This window comes from Ruditapes philippinarum, unplaced genomic scaffold (assembly GCF_026571515.1).
Source record: "Ruditapes philippinarum isolate M1 unplaced genomic scaffold, ASM2657151v2 ctg226_1_1_1_1, whole genome shotgun sequence".
Lineage (NCBI taxonomy): Eukaryota > Metazoa > Mollusca > Bivalvia > Venerida > Veneridae > Ruditapes > Ruditapes philippinarum.
In genome coordinates this window covers 109,783-124,447 of record NW_026856455.1, presented here as the reverse complement: position 1 = coordinate 124,447, position 14,665 = coordinate 109,783, and the positions used below count along the sequence as shown (strand labels likewise).

The window sequence follows — 14,665 nt, the reverse complement described above, 5'->3', positions numbered from 1 at the left end:
GCGCAATATGAAATACCGAATCATGATGACTGTACATTATTTGATGTTGTTCCGTCCTTATCATGAATCAAGTGGCATGATTTCGAACGTATGTCTTACAACCCCTGTTCAGCAGCAAAATCAGACGGACCAATATGAAAACAGCTTTTGCGATGTTTTGAAGTTCCTTCTCCAAGAAATAATTAAATTTGAAGTTTAATAAACACTTATTTTTTATAAAGTGAAACCTTGTTTGTTCAAGGAATAAGCACGATCTAAAATGTATTGAAGGAGGAGTATGAAGCGTATTTTTACCTATTTTGACTAACATTGTTTTAATTATGTTCGTTTTCTTGTGATCATTTTTTACGATTTTATTGCATTTATACAATAATGTTTTTATTCCTTTAACTAGAATGATTATGGACAAATAAAGACATGTAAAACAAGAATGTTTTATAGTATTTATTAGCTCGTCTGTTTCGAATAAAAAGTCGGTCTGTTATGATCGCTCCATCGTCATGCACCGGAACATTTAATGTTTTAGTCTATTACCCAAACACGTTAAAAAGGTATCAACATTGGACTTGAAATGCAAGTTTAACATGGTAAGGCTATGTCAATTGTTCTGAAGCTATATTTATAGAGAAGCCCCCTTTTGACTTTTTATCATGGTAGAATAATTTCAAAAGTAACAAAGATATTCAAAATAAATCTTAGGAATTTGGAATTTTGGAATTCTTTTTTACATGACAAGGCAACCTTGTTTAAGATTTTTGTCAAATTTGTATATAAAGTAAATGATTGGAAAACTGTCTGACACAGAACTGAGAATACCATGGCAAGGTACAACTATTTGGACAAGGGACATTTATCATGAATGCAATATTTCTAGGAAATAGGCCATTTTTATCTTAGAATGTTTGTAAAAAATCATTGACAGAAAATTTAAAAAATCTACTAAATTGCTGAACGTATTATTGACATATAATGTACTTGCTATTTTATTCTAGATTTTTACCCCTATTTCACATAGAAAATAGATTAAACTTATTTATTATTTCCAATATCTTGAACATTCACAATCGCGAATCGTTCATCTTACTGCGAAATGAAGTGTATAACATAATAACAGTCTTTTATAGACGAGCATTAACAACATATGCGGTGCAGACCGGCCATGTGAAACAATGCTCCTGTAATGACAGAAAACTAGATGAGATTCAGTCAAACTAATGAATAAATGAATAAACAATTGTATTGTAAAATTTATGAGGTCGTTAATCTATAATAAACCAAACAAATTGTATTATTCAAAACAATGACATAATCGTAGACAACCTTCTTGAAGTGCAGCAAAAGAATTCTAGGTCAAGATTGCGGAAAATGTATCACAATAACAAGTCATGAAAGGAAACAAATACAATAACTCTCCAGTTCATTTTTATTTCATGATTTAAAACACAATTCAGAAAAATAAAGAAATTAATTCGGCATGAAAATGATTTAAATAAAATTTAAATAAACGTATATACAATTATTTCAGTATATCTGAAGTGAACATAACTGAATGCATAATATAAATATCCGCTGCTTTTAATTTATATGTTGTCAAGGAATACTGATCACAAATTTACATCTACGTTTTGATATCTAATTGTAACTGACAACTTCATGAAGTTATATACAATTGTACTTGCCACTTGTGGTTTACATGTTTTCACTTATCTAAACTGTTTACATTTGATGAATTAAGTTACACTCAAAATAGAAAAAAAGTTCAACATGTTGTTTAATCGTTTTGTTTAAAGAAGTGTTTTTATTCAGTCAGTGGCGGGCGCCAATAAATTGTCTTAATTTTTTGCTGACTCGAAATGATAAATTTAAATGTTTGAACTTTTCTATCTGTACTTTTTAACAGATAAATTTAATGTGAAGATTGAAAGTGTATATTATGAAAGTGTAAACCGTAATCATGATAATCATTTGGAAAAAGTCAAAATTGTTCATTTTTTGTAACGCTAATATTTATATTATTCGTATAACCACAATGCAAATGAAATTTTGTTATTTACATGTGTAATACTTCAGTGACGAAGGCATGATGAGCTGAAGGTACTTTGCTGATTTATATACCAGAATTGTCTCTATATTTGACATTTGAACCAGTAGAATTCACACTATCATGCTACGAGTGGGTTTTCGGGTGATAACCTGATTGCTGCTTATACTTTGAAATTGGTGGGTAGTGCAGGTGCCTTTTTTTTATCCTGAAATGAAAAAGGTCCGTGTGTTAGATGCATTTAGTATGGCCTGAAAAGAAAAAAGGTCCGTGTGTTAGCTGCGTTTAGTTTGGCCTGAAAAGAAAAATATCCGCGTGGTAGATGCATTTAGTATGGCCTGAAAAGAAAAAGGTCCGTGTTGTAGATGCATTTAGTTTGCCCTGAAAAGAAAAAGTTCCGCGTGGTAGATGCATTTAGTATAGCCTGAAAAGAAAAAGGTCCGTGTGGTAGCTGCATTAATTTGGCCTGAAAAGAAAAAGTTCCGTGTGGTAGATGCATTTAGTTTGGCCTGAAAAGAAAAATGTCCGTGTGGAAGATGCATTTACTTTGTCCTTAAAAACAATTGCTGTGAGAGGTATGCATTTACTTTATCCTAGATCCAACGAATACCAAACAACATAGTCTGAAATGGTCACAGGGCAACAGCGCAGCCAGTACTCTAGAGTACACGGTGTTAAGTCACAGTGTTTAATTACAAACGATAAAAACTTAATGTAAATAACATAACTGTTTGTCATGTGTGTCAAGATCGTCATGAGGACAAAAAGACACAAATTGACAACTCGCGTCCGAGTGTATCCATGAAGTTTTCCTCATACAACGTTTGAGCCGCGTCACGACTAAACCAACATAATGCGTTTGCGACCAGCATGGATCCAGATCAGCCTGCGCATCTGCGCAGTCTGATCAGAATCCATGCTGTTCGCTTACACACCCTATAACAAGTAGTGAAACTGATAGCGAACAGCATGGATCCTTATCAGATTGCGCGGATGCGCAGGCTGGTCTGGATTCATGCTGGTCGCAAACCCATTATGTTGGTTTTGTCGTGACGAGGCTCATTTGTTCAGACAAGCGTGTTACAACTGTCTATTTTTCGCGTGATTCATCAGTTAGTTGATTCTTTTACCAATTAAGCAAGTTGTCTAACTTATCTCAAACGAAATAAAACACAATTATAACTTTCATGTCAATATTTTACATTAGTTTGCTCTCTTTTAACGGTAACCTCTAAATGTTTATAACGTGTGACATGTTTTAATTAACATGACACGGTAAAAGTGATAATAATGAATTACTTTACTTTCCTTCTACATTAATTAAAGTTGATTTGTAAACGTTTATATGCTTAATGAAGTGAATAAAAATTCAACGCGATTATTTATCTGTTGTAGACGCTTAGAAAAAGTTAGATCCTTATTGTTTTATATCATTTCAAACAAATACGGTTTTTGGATATCAGCTTTCATAACTGTCAAAGATGTGAACTATCAAATATATTATGTGAATCTTAGTTTTAAGTTTTCAGTGCGTTTTGTATAATCGACAGGGAGATATTGATCGGCCGGCTGATTGGAATTCATTATTTATTTCACACAGTTTTACATGAAATTATTTCGTTTCAGGTAGGTTAACTCTTGGATATTTGTTCTCTTCTAGTTGTAAATCATATACAAGAATTTTTAATCTCTAAAATATAAAAGCCAATCAGATAATGTATTTTGGCAATCTAAATATCCATATGTGAAGAGAGAACTATAAATGAATGGCTGATGCAGTCTGTAGTACATAATTTTTCTCATAATTTATTTGTCAAGTAAGAACAGGAAGAAGAATTATGAATCAGTTTTCATAATTTTGGTAAAAAAAATGGATTGTGTATAGGTTGGTTGATATAATATATTTAAATATGGAACGCTACCCTGTTACTACTTCAATACTTCAGAGGCGTAAACCCAGATGAGTTTGTTTGATTGTTCGTGTTCTTTTAATGTCAAATTCCGTTACGCAATTAATTCGTGTCTATTTCTGGATTCCTGACTGTATTAACAAATTATTGCACCAGTATGAAATGTCAATTTGAAGGATAAGACCGAATTAGTGAATGCCAAGTTGAAGGATAATCCCGCTACTAGTAGGGGATTCATGAAATATCAAATTGAAGGATAATCCCGCAACTAGTAAGTGATGCTTGAAATGTCAAGTTGATGGGTAAGCCCGCTATTAGTGGGTGATGCTTATAATGTCAAGTTGATTGACAAACCCGCTACTAGGGGTGATGCTTAAAAAGTCAAAGTAATGGATAGGCCAGCTACTAGAGGTTGATGCTTAAATTATCAAGTTGATGGATAATCCCGCTTCTAGTGAGTGATGCTTGAAATGTCAATTCAATTGATAAGACCGCTACTAGGGGGTGATGCTTGAAATGTCAAGTTGATTGATAAGCCCACACTTGTGGTGGTGCTTTTACAATAAGCCTGCTTCTAGTGGGTGATGCATGAAATGTCATGTTGAAAGATAAGCCCGCTGCTAGTGGGTGATGCTTGAAATGCCAAGTTGAAGGATAATCCTGCTACTAGTTGGTGAGGCTTAAAATGTCAAGTTGATTGATGAGCCCGCTACTAGGGGGGTGATGCTTGAAATGTCGAGTTGATGGATAAGCCCGCTACTAGAAGGTGATGTGTGAAGAAATGTCCATAACCTCTTAAGGGTCTTTGCTTTTCTCCTACTTCACTTCAGCTATTTTTTGCAAAATATAATATCTATAGGTTAAATGTAACAGTTGTATATTAACATCATGTTAAGTTAAACATACATTATTTGTAAGGACTGATGTCTACGTCTGTCTTGTATACAAACAAACATTGGTGTCTTATTTTAACTGCAGGCTACCATGTGATGAACTAGAGACTCAACTATGTGGTTTGATGGCAGCTTGTGTTTTTGCTGGGTCATCATTAACGTGATCGTGCAGAGTGTATACAGCATTCATCACATTGGTAAAATATCTTACAATATAGTCATTCATCTGTACTCATTCCATCATACCTTATGCTTGTTAAATACATAGATCATCTGTGTTTTAATCAAAGTTAGGTAAAATATATGTCTAGCTATACGAACAAATTTTTCGTTGTATTGACAAAACCCTGTTAGTTTTAAGAGGTGCTTCTGAACAATCACATTTGGCATGACAAAATATCACATGTAGTTTTTCTTTAGCTATATGGAACTTCTTTAACATTTAAGATTTTGTTTATATGAATAACTTTGCTTTTAGAACACGCGTTATGCAGTTCGTACGTGGGTATTAAGTATTGTAGTTATGAGTCCAAAGTATAGACAGTTACTTCTCTTATTTTTTTCTTTTAAAATCTATACGTGTATTTGTTTTCTAAACGATAGTTTTCACATCTTCGTGAGTACGTGATACCCTTTTCAAATGAAAAGTACTTTAATCGTTATAATATTTTCGTGATATGCTATTCGTCTTCAACATTATGACGATTGCACTATTAACAATATATTTCAGTTCTAATGTCAATGCATATTACTTAATATAATTTCTGAGAGGTTCACATCTCGGACAAGAATTATAAGGATTGCTTGCTGTTGGGATCAAATCCGTTGATTCATTTAGAAAAAGTCTTTACACTCAATGCCTAGTACCGGTTGGTCCCATATACGGATTTGATTTGAGAGCGTTTCTATAGCTTCTAACAACACAATCTAACTATAATAAATTCTGTATAAACTAAATATTATTGAATGAGATGGTGTTGGTGTAATAAAACCTTCTTAACATGTACATTTGTACTGTTAAAAGTGTTACCATCTTCTGTTCTTTCGGGATATTTGAACTCAATATATCCAGAACAATAGCTAAACGTTAGATACCGTAACGGATAATGCCAATGTATGAGTTGGGATGAAATATCAAACCATTCATTTTTCTTTTATGAACGCACTCATAAAAACTTTCGCACAATTTTAATTTCATTTACTGATGTCGGCTCTCCCTGTTTCAGAACATTATTTATGTTTTAACTTATTTCATAAATACGACCCTAAACAAGTAGTCTAGAAGGAGTAATTAAAATAAGATAGAATAAATGATGAGATGTTTCTAGAAAAGATTAAATATTCAGAAATAAATATAAAAGTGACAACCGCAATAGTTTTAATTATCGGTTAACGAGTTTATTTCGCTTCAAATGACATTTGAAAATAACATCAACAATGAAACTAAGTGACGTATAGAATGTGAAAATAAGAACACAAAATGTTGAATTTAATTTTAAATTATTTCCGGTTATTCGAATATATCGTGCATTTTATTACTTCCAACACTTTTAGTTTATACTTACGGACATATTTTTTTATCAAAATGTAATGTGACTTTCCATTTTTCAGATAATTGTTCCCTGTTACCATCAGAGCTTGGACCGGACTGGTACAAAGTACCACAACCTGTACCACCAAGCAACAATGGAAAACCAGCCTATGAGCCAAACTTTATACATATGCCGTGTGCACAGACAACCGTGTTTGACATTGGTGTCTGTGGATGTACAAATCTTATGTCGTTTATATTTACATCAGTCAGTAAGAATATCATTTAATCACATTTTTATCATTACACACATTATTTTTTTTATCACCGAAGTCATCTATCCGACCTAATACTTAAAGTGAATTACCCAGGGCAGAAGAGAACTTGTGATTAAGATGTATGCTATTCAACTAATGAAACTTTTAGATCAAGCTTTGTTGGGATCCCGACTATGTTTTTTTGTTGTTGTTGTTTTATATAGGGAAACAATCCAGTTGATTTATAAATGTCTTATTTCCAGTTCCCACCGCTCATTATTTATAGACTTATGGGAAAGTCATATAATGACAATGTTAGTCTCGTGTTGAAATGTGAACTCACTGACGTAAATAAAACAAACATTCAACTTGTCAGAAAAGATATATAATATACTTGTACGTCTTTTTAAATTAAAACATTATATCATGACTCGTTATGACGGGTTGTCTGCAGTTATTAGCAGTCGAGGCGAATGGGTGATGCAGACCCGTTCTTGAAGCTTACAAGCAACCAGAAATATACCACTACGGTGATATATATAAATGAGCCGCGTCACGACAAAACCAACATAATGGGTTTGCGACCAGCATGGATCCGCGCAGTCTGATCAGGATCCATGCATCATGCTGTACGTTCGCTTACAAACCCTATTACAAATAGCGAAACTGATAGCGAACAGCATGGATCCTGATCAGACTGCGCCGATGCGCAGGCTGGTCTGGATCCATGCTGGACGCAAACCCATTATGTTGGCTTTGTCGTGACGCGGTTCAAATATAGTTAAATCAAAGTAAATACAGATACCAAATAACGAGACAAACGGGACACATATTTACTTTAAATATAAAAATACGAAGTAAAAATGAAAAGTTGAATGATACCTTACGATATAATTTATACAAAAGGGGGAGGAAAGTGAGATAAAATCAAAATATGGAGTAGACAGGGTTACAATGTACAACCAAACAGGATAGAAACAAATGAATAATTTATAACAATAAAAGCATTATAAGCATGAAAAAATGACGCCTTTATTATAAGTCAAGATAATAATAGTTCTCATAATACTAACGTACAAAAATCAAGCTTGATCAGAGAGAATAAATAATGCTTTATCTTTTTCAAGCTGAATAAGTAATCCTATTATCGATGAAAGTATTATTACCTTAACAAACTTTTCTTTATCAATATAAATATATTTCCCAAAACGATTCGTCACTTGTAGGGAAAATTTCAAAAGAAGTGCTGACTGAATCCTGGTATGCACTTGTCACATGGACAAAATCACTTGCCGTCGGCAGACTAAGTATTAGGATACTTATTCCATAACTCACATTTAATATTTATATATAAATAATATTAATCCGCCTTTGACAATCTCATCAATCTGTTATTATTAATAAGTTTCAGCTACTTATTTATTATATCTATTTCAGATAGAAAGAAAAGAATCCATAACACGATTAATAGTAGGAGCAAAGTAGACCCACGTGATATAGTGAAACGCGTTGGTAAGGAAAAATGTATACTATTAAAAGAGCGATATGTTTGCGATTTATAGAAACTGCTTTGTCCATCGTAAGTTCTAGGACATACAAATTTACTTTCAGAAAAGTTAAGAAATACAGTGACAGACCCTTTCATTCGTAATGTGTAAATGTAATTTCCTTCAACAAGACATTGAACTTCTAATTAGCTCAATATTGTTTTTAAAGCAAACATCGGTTTGCTAGTTCGCATCGACTTTTTATTTCTAAATTCCAGTATGCCGATGTTCTTGCTTATTCTTGCGTGATGTCGGACAGGACAGTTTTCCAAATAGAAACAACGGCTGTCCAAAAACAAAATAAACGATTTGTCTTAGAGAAAACTGATTTGAATTCAGCGGCCTTACAAACGAAGTACTAGTATAACAAAAATAACAAATCGTTGCATTTATCAATATAGTTTATCATTTTTGGCTCTTTTTTTACAGAACCATCAACAACTCCAAGACCACTCGCTGCAAGTCTGCTAATAAATACACGCACTGGGGAAGGTAATTCTTCAACATTAATATATTCATGTATCAATAACATTAACATATCACAGTAATTTTATTAAAAGAAATGAGAGGACTTCCATGAGCTATTGCAGCTCGCGGTCCAATCCCTTTATGTTTTAATTTGTAAATTATTAACATGTGTATATATCTTGAATAAAAATATGTTTTAACTTAATGATATGTAACAAAAGTATATCGCTAAAATAACATACTCGTAATTTAATTCTTTGTTGAAAATTTATGACATTGCTACACTTCTTGTATCATTTACATAGTCTTGCAATTTGGAGATGTTCGATTTGATAAACAAATTTCATACTACACATTCATATATAAGTTTAGTAAATAATCTTAAAAAATTGTATTGATTATAGTGAAAGAATGTCCTTTCCGGGCCTCATCACGTGGACCAATGTGGTATTTAATTCGAGAACCAAGAGATAATTGGAGGCATATGAAGTGTGCTGCTGGAACGTTGTTTGAGAAAACAAGTTGTACTTGCGTACATAAACTCGGTAAGAGTAATGTTAATACCGAGTTTTAGCTAGTTACTATCCATTTTTTGAAAACTGAAGGATAAATATGAGTTTTATAACTAAAATTCTAACTTTCTTTTTTGATTTTCGTCCCAATCATAATGATGCATGATAACGTTAAATAAGTTTTAAATTTGGATATATTTGATTTTATCTTATTTCTGTGAATTTGAGAGATTCTTTTTAAAGGCTTATCATTTCAGTGGACTCAAGAGATCCCGAAAAACCAGAAGATGCTAACATTATCATTATAGAAGATGATTTCAGAGGATTTGCTTCCGTAAGTTAACATCTATTCAATAAGAAATTGGATAAGGTCTTGTAAAGTGTAAATCAAAACGTAAAATATAGCAAGCAACGTATAACTTTTCTAGAATGACGAAATTACAATATATGTCTGTATAACTGATTGCAGATAAGATTTCCTAAATCAGTGCACATTACTGAACATAAGAAATGTTCTTGTTCCAATAAATGTGTCTCTTCTAGAACCATGCACTGTAACATATAGTATTTTACTTTACAGGACAATACCATCAGTCAAAGTTTGGGTATTTCAGTATCCGATATAGATTTCTCCGCTAATCAGCGGGCTGAAGAAATTCCCTACTGGAGGAGAACCGATATTCATAATTCAAAAGTCAAAAAGCAGAAAAAGAAGCCTAAAGTCAAAAAATCTGATGTAAGGGTAATACTGCATGACCATGGCAACATCACTGGACAAGCTGTTGAAGATCCGACCAGTCTTGGTATCGGTAAAGATCAAATATCTGATGCACATAAGAGTTTATTCCTAAGAGGAAGCAGAGGTGGTCTCCCATCTCATTCCAGAACGAAGATCTCGCCTCTTGTGTTAGATTCCAATGTCCAAAATGAGCCCCATAGGGATAACAATGGACACTCAAATGGTGCTCATGACTCGCTTATTATACGTACAAAACCAGTCAAAAAGAAGAAACAAAATACCGAGAGTTTAAGGAAAGTTGCAGTGGACCCTGATAATATTCTAAATGTTTTGAATGAAATAAGTACAAAAATCGATGCGCTTAAAGATGCGGATAAAGTTATCGATCCTGATAAACGACATGGGACAGCAGGTACGGAAACGAATAATTATGATCATAACCCTGAATTTTCCCTGCTTAGAATAAGGAATACTCCATTCGAAGATAAAAAAAATTAATATCAAATACAAAAGCAATGAGCCATCAACAGACAAAGGATGGTCATCAGATGCACAGATCTGCAGACTGATCTTACTTTATAATGTTGGGAAAGGCTAATCATGTTTGTTTTCAGTAGATTAAGTGCAAAATTATTGTAGTTATATTTCTACATGAAAAATGTCACAATGTATATTTCTCTTTGTGTATTTAATTTAATTTTAAGATGTTCACAAAATATCGTATATGACCAAAATATAAGTAGAGTTGCCGTGTGTGTGGTAATGAAACGATACCATTTACAACAAAAAATATCACTTTAAAATCTTAATAAAAATGTTTAAACTGTACTAAAGCTGATACGGTCCCTAATAAGTAGGGACGAAGAAAATATAAGAAATTCAAACTTAAAAGTGGTTCCGTAAATATAAAATGGCATATACATGTATTTCATATTTGTCAATTAATGTATTTCCTTTTGTAATCGTTCTTTTACGTTTTTTGCAGCTTCCTCGGTAAATGGACCATTTAATGAGAAATATCATGCTAAAGGTATGTTTCTTTTTATTTTTAACATGAATATGTTTTATATATGCATGTAGTTTCATGAATGACCTAATGATTGTGCAGATTCAATCCGTTGTGATATTAAGATTGTCCTTAGACAAGGAATGCAGCTTTTTGTACTTTTTAGAAATTCCTTTGGCATGTTTTTATGAATATAAAACATAATTAGAAGTATATCATTCAAATAGTCTGTTTTCAAAAAGTTCATATATTTATGAGCTGAAAAAGGAAAATGATGCCAGATAGTTGTTTATTTTGACAATAACATATATTTTCGAGACATTAGTATTTGTATACATTTTATGTTAAATGTTGAATTCTGCTGAAGCCGATGCTAAGGGGTGTGAACGGTAGCTTACTACTACAGTCCATGAACGACTCGGTCAAACCGAGCCTTCAACATTTTCAGTTTTTCCGTGTTTGACATCTTTGGGGATTCTGTTTTAATCTCATTTGGTGAAATGTTAATTTCCTTTTGATTGGTTTTGTAGAACAATGTCAAAAAGAGCCCCTGGAGACGCTAGGTCCGCAATATTTTCTGTTGCACGTGAGAGGTCTAGGTAACATACCGTTTACATGTCATGGTAATACAGTGTACGATCACAGTTTGTGTGCCTGCAAACCAGCTATAGGTATGATACTTTTATGTATGAATTTTCTGGGTTTTTTTATCAAAATGAATTACTTTATCTTGTCTTTGTTCAGTTCTTGCAATATTGCAAAAAAAAATGTTACAAAACTTTTCTTTATATAGCGACTGTGTTATGATGCGCCCTGTCCTGTTTTGTTTCGGGCCTTCCTGGGCTCCTTGCCACTGGTACTTGTTGCTGGTTCTTGTGGGGTTGAGTTCATTGAACGCCGCCTTTGATGATCTTGTTTATCATTTTAAATGCTACATTTATGTTAAAGATAAGAACCTGTTATTGATAGTGTGTAATAATCGTGATATGCGTACGTATCTAGGAAGAAATCATATCTTAACGATCATAATAAATTCATTTTACAAATATCTAATTGTTTTGTAGGAGAGGAAAATGAATAGGTTATGCAACTCATATAAGTGTTTTTATTATGTTAAAGAAGCTATTAATATTTAAATTTATAGTAAAACTGTTGCCATTTAAAGCCAAATAAACAAGCTTTATAAATGATTATTATTTCCTTGATTACAGCTGATACCGCATATGACGAGGTCAAATTTCCAGTTAAAGGTATATTTTCTTTATTTATCTACGATATCCTATTTACACTGGAGCAGAAATTCCAACCGATGCTCACTAACATAATAAAAACAAGAATCTTGCTTGGGTTAAAGTTATGCTCCATATTCTCGAAAATCTTGAATTTTTTATGATGATTTTAATGGAAAAATAAATATCTCACAACCAAAAAAAAAACAAATAAAAACAAATGATAAGTAAACAAACGAAGTAAAATCTTATAAAACTTGATGTAAGAGGGATGATAAAAAAATTAATCTGAGTGTGTAGCTAAATCTTTACCTGTTAAATGCATTTACATAAAAATACACGGAACATAAAGCGGAATTTATCCCCTAAATGATGCAAAAAGTACTTGATTGAAGGCCATTTAATTACATGCAGTGCTTTAGAGCGTATTTTTCGTACATTTAATCACAATAAAACAATCATATTTCTTTGTGTTGTTCTTCTTTTTCAGACTGTACTAAGCGGGCACTACCTGCATTAGGACCACAATTTTTCTTGGAACATCTGATTGGAGTTGGATATATTCCATATGTTTGTCACGGGCAAAGAATCTATGACCACAATTTATGTGCATGTATTTAGAGAAAAATGAAAAATAGAGTAGACCATGTTTCTATCGCCTTAAATTGATCTGTAAGATAATATAAACAAGTACTGTATATATTATGTTTAGTGTTTTATGATTTTCCGAATACTAGTCTTTTGTTTATACTAAGTTCAAATAATTTGAATGAACAGACATGAGTATGCAAAAAAATACATGCGAAAATTGACTAGTGTAAATATATAATTGCTACGATGATGTGATTGTTTCAAGAAAGTCTGGCAAATTACGTTTTATATGAGTATTTAACCGCAGTGATAAATTTAAACCCATTATTATAGAAATAATTAGTTATTAAAAGTGTTTTATTTCTTTACGGATTTCAGTTTTAGATACACTGATAATGTCGATGAAATCTATTTATATACCCCAAAACGGTTATTTGTATTGTTGAAGTTTATTTATTTCGGAACCGTTGTAAACATAACATGGATCAGCGCACTTCAGAAAAGGTAAGTCATGTGTGTATGGATAGTATTGTAATACTTATTGGCAATACTATTTGCAGTGAGACATTGTAGTGTAGTGGTAGCGCGCTGGTCTATCAACTTTACTGGTGCGGGTTCAAATCCCAGCATTTCCTTTTTTAATACTATATTTTTTTTCAATGCAAGGGTAATTCTCAAATGTGCGCCATGTATATAAATAACAAGATAAACAAACTTTCAGTCAAAATTTTACTCTCGAAAAGACGAATATAATTGTATCTTACAAGTAAAAGTTATAATAAGAATCAATCATTTCGGCAAAATACGAGAATATGAAATCTCATGTTTAATACAATTCAATTGGGCCTTTGTGCGACAAGTGACATTTGGTTTGGTTGAGTTGTATGTTATGGCGCTGTTTGAGGGACGTCATCACACTTTGTACTGAACAGAACAGAACAGAACAAACATTTTATTTGGCACAAACATATATACATGTTCATCGCCAATACGTTGTAACAATGTATGGCGGTAAAGAGTAACATAATTATGAGAAAAGTATAACATAATTTATCACACAAACATATTAAAAAGACATTCGAAAAGCTGTTAACAAAATATATATACAATCTATAGTACAGGATATACATTTAATATGTAAATTATTAGTACATACGTGTTTCATAAACAGGGTGATTGACATGTTTATTTGTATTTTAATAATTTAGTTCATGTAGACAATTATTGAGAAAATAAAATAATTATTTTTATGACAATAATACAGTTAAGACAGTAAGTACATATTGTAACGACTTGACGAATACTAATTTACAAATGTGTACTTTATATAATTTGTATAAAAGTATAATATATCGTTAACGTTACTATAATGCTTCGTTTAATTGTACATTTCCACGTTTGCAATTTGCCAGATAGATATATTTTGCAAGTTTGTTAAGAGTACATTTATTTTCACATTTCATCAAATTTTTAAATTTCTGTATACTTGGCCAAGAATTGTAATATTTTGGCAGATTTTCCATTCTTATTGATCTATAATATGGACATACCATCAAGAAATGGTATTCGTTTTCAATCACATTCATGTTACATTTAGTGCATTTTCTATTGTTTCTATCAATATTCCGATGTCTGCCTTCTTCAATCAACAAGTCATGTGCAGAACATCTAAATCTACACAATGCATTCCTGTAATTTATATTATTAATACATATAAGATATTTCTCTGAGGAAAATTCGTTTTTAAATAAGCAATATGTATCTAATTTTGACATACTATGTATACTATTATACCACATTTGAATATATTGATCTTTTACTCTTTGTATTAATTGTTGCAATTGACCATTTGAGATATCAACGTAGTTCCACATATACGAGAAGCCAAGATCATCTAATAGTTCTTTAACTTCCAAAGACCATCTATTCACAATAATACCA

At 32.2% G+C, this 14,665-nt stretch overlaps 1 protein-coding gene across 4 annotated transcripts; it reads left to right on the top strand.

Annotated features, from left to right (window-relative positions):
• The first annotated feature begins 3,192 nt into the window (after positions 1-3,192).
• On the top strand, positions 3,193-13,090 carry LOC132746596 (uncharacterized). Of its 4 annotated transcripts, none has more exons than XM_060735801.1 (12): positions 3,193-3,265; positions 4,930-5,041; positions 6,456-6,647; positions 8,070-8,144; positions 8,609-8,671; positions 9,052-9,192; positions 9,417-9,493; positions 9,740-10,310; positions 10,884-10,928; positions 11,435-11,575; positions 12,116-12,154; positions 12,624-13,090. In XM_060735801.1, exons 2-12 carry the CDS (start codon positions 4,960-4,962, stop codon positions 12,752-12,754), a joined length of 1,557 nt encoding a protein of 518 aa, XP_060591784.1. In that variant the 5' UTR covers positions 3,193-3,265; positions 4,930-4,959; the 3' UTR covers positions 12,755-13,090. The 4 variants fall into 4 exon arrangements, with proteins under 4 accessions (XP_060591784.1, XP_060591783.1, XP_060591782.1 ...); XM_060735800.1 differs by lacking the exon at positions 3,193-3,265 and adding an exon at positions 3,293-3,316; XM_060735799.1 differs by lacking the exon at positions 3,193-3,265 and adding an exon at positions 3,316-3,449.
• Positions 13,091-14,665: the final 1,575 nt, after the last annotated feature.

Coding starts and splice junctions, on each gene's coding strand:
- LOC132746596 (XM_060735801.1), top strand. CDS start 4,960: ATGTGGTTTGATGGCAGCTTGTGTTTTTGCTGGGTCATCATTAACGTG. Junction 5,042..6,455: donor ATACAGCATTCATCACATTG/GTAAAATATCTT, acceptor TCCATTTTTCAG/ATAATTGTTCCCTGTTACCA. Junction 8,145..8,608: donor TGATATAGTGAAACGCGTTG/GTAAGGAAAAAT, acceptor CTTTTTTTACAG/AACCATCAACAACTCCAAGA.